This window comes from Acyrthosiphon pisum, chromosome A2 (assembly GCF_005508785.2).
Source record: "Acyrthosiphon pisum isolate AL4f chromosome A2, pea_aphid_22Mar2018_4r6ur, whole genome shotgun sequence".
NCBI lineage: Eukaryota > Metazoa > Arthropoda > Insecta > Hemiptera > Aphididae > Acyrthosiphon > Acyrthosiphon pisum.
Window position 1 is genome coordinate 106,235,385 of NC_042495.1, and position 857 is coordinate 106,236,241.

The 857-nt window shown below is 25.9% G+C and overlaps 1 protein-coding gene across 1 annotated transcript in view; it reads right to left on the bottom strand.

Moving 5' to 3' along the window:
* Nucleotides 1-156: 156 nt before the first annotated feature.
* LOC103311028 (dynactin subunit 1) overlaps nucleotides 157-857 on the bottom strand; it is a 5,680-nt gene continuing 4,979 nt past the window's right edge. Inside the window, exon 9 of the mRNA XM_029490042.1 lies at nucleotides 157-273. Coding sequence (XP_029345902.1) covers nucleotides 157-273 — 117 coding nt within the window. The remainder of the gene's footprint in view (nucleotides 274-857) is intronic.

Consider the following 857-nt stretch of genomic DNA (forward strand, 5'->3'; position numbering starts at 1 on the left):
AAATAATTACACACTAGAATATGCATATTGAATCTTAATTATAAATATATACCTAGCCCACATCCGTTTTAAAACCAAGTAGTTATTTGTTTCTAACGACTATATTCTTTCCCTTACACAAATATCTAACTTATGTTTGATAATAATTTATAATAATTACTTGAGCTTCCAGAGAGTTTTATACACCTCTTTTAGAACTGATTTCATATCAATACAACTTTCTATATCATGTCTTAGTTCACTGTGACTGACCGCATCACTGCCTAAATAACTCTTGAGCAACATACTGTTTGTAATTCATTTTTAATTAATAATTTATACACAATTATTCACAATTTCGGTAATTTTGATAGGTGTGTAAAATATATTCATGATATCATAGTCGGGAAAAAAGCTCCAATATCAAAATACTGTAAAAAAATCCCCGTATACCAACTAAATACATAACATTATTTTATTACCTTTTATGGAATTTACAATTATTTTTAATTTTTTACCTTTTAACATTTTTAAAATTATGTACAAATGACAATTATTGACAATGTAAAATGTAGATTGTAGCTATACTAAGGGCCACTTGCACCGTCTCTGATTAAAGTTAACTGGAGTTTAATCGGCCAAATTTGCCCGGTTAAATATCTGTTATCAGCTGATTAAGCTTAATCAAAGTTTAACCGTAGACGGTGCAACTGGCCCTTAGTAGTATATTTTATATTAAGTAATACATGTTAAGGAATGTTATTGAACTATTTATTATATATATTTTGATTTATGGTGTAAGTTTTATGATTTTTAACTGTAATATAATTAGTTATTATGATTATATTTAATTATGTAAATCATAATTAAAAATAATA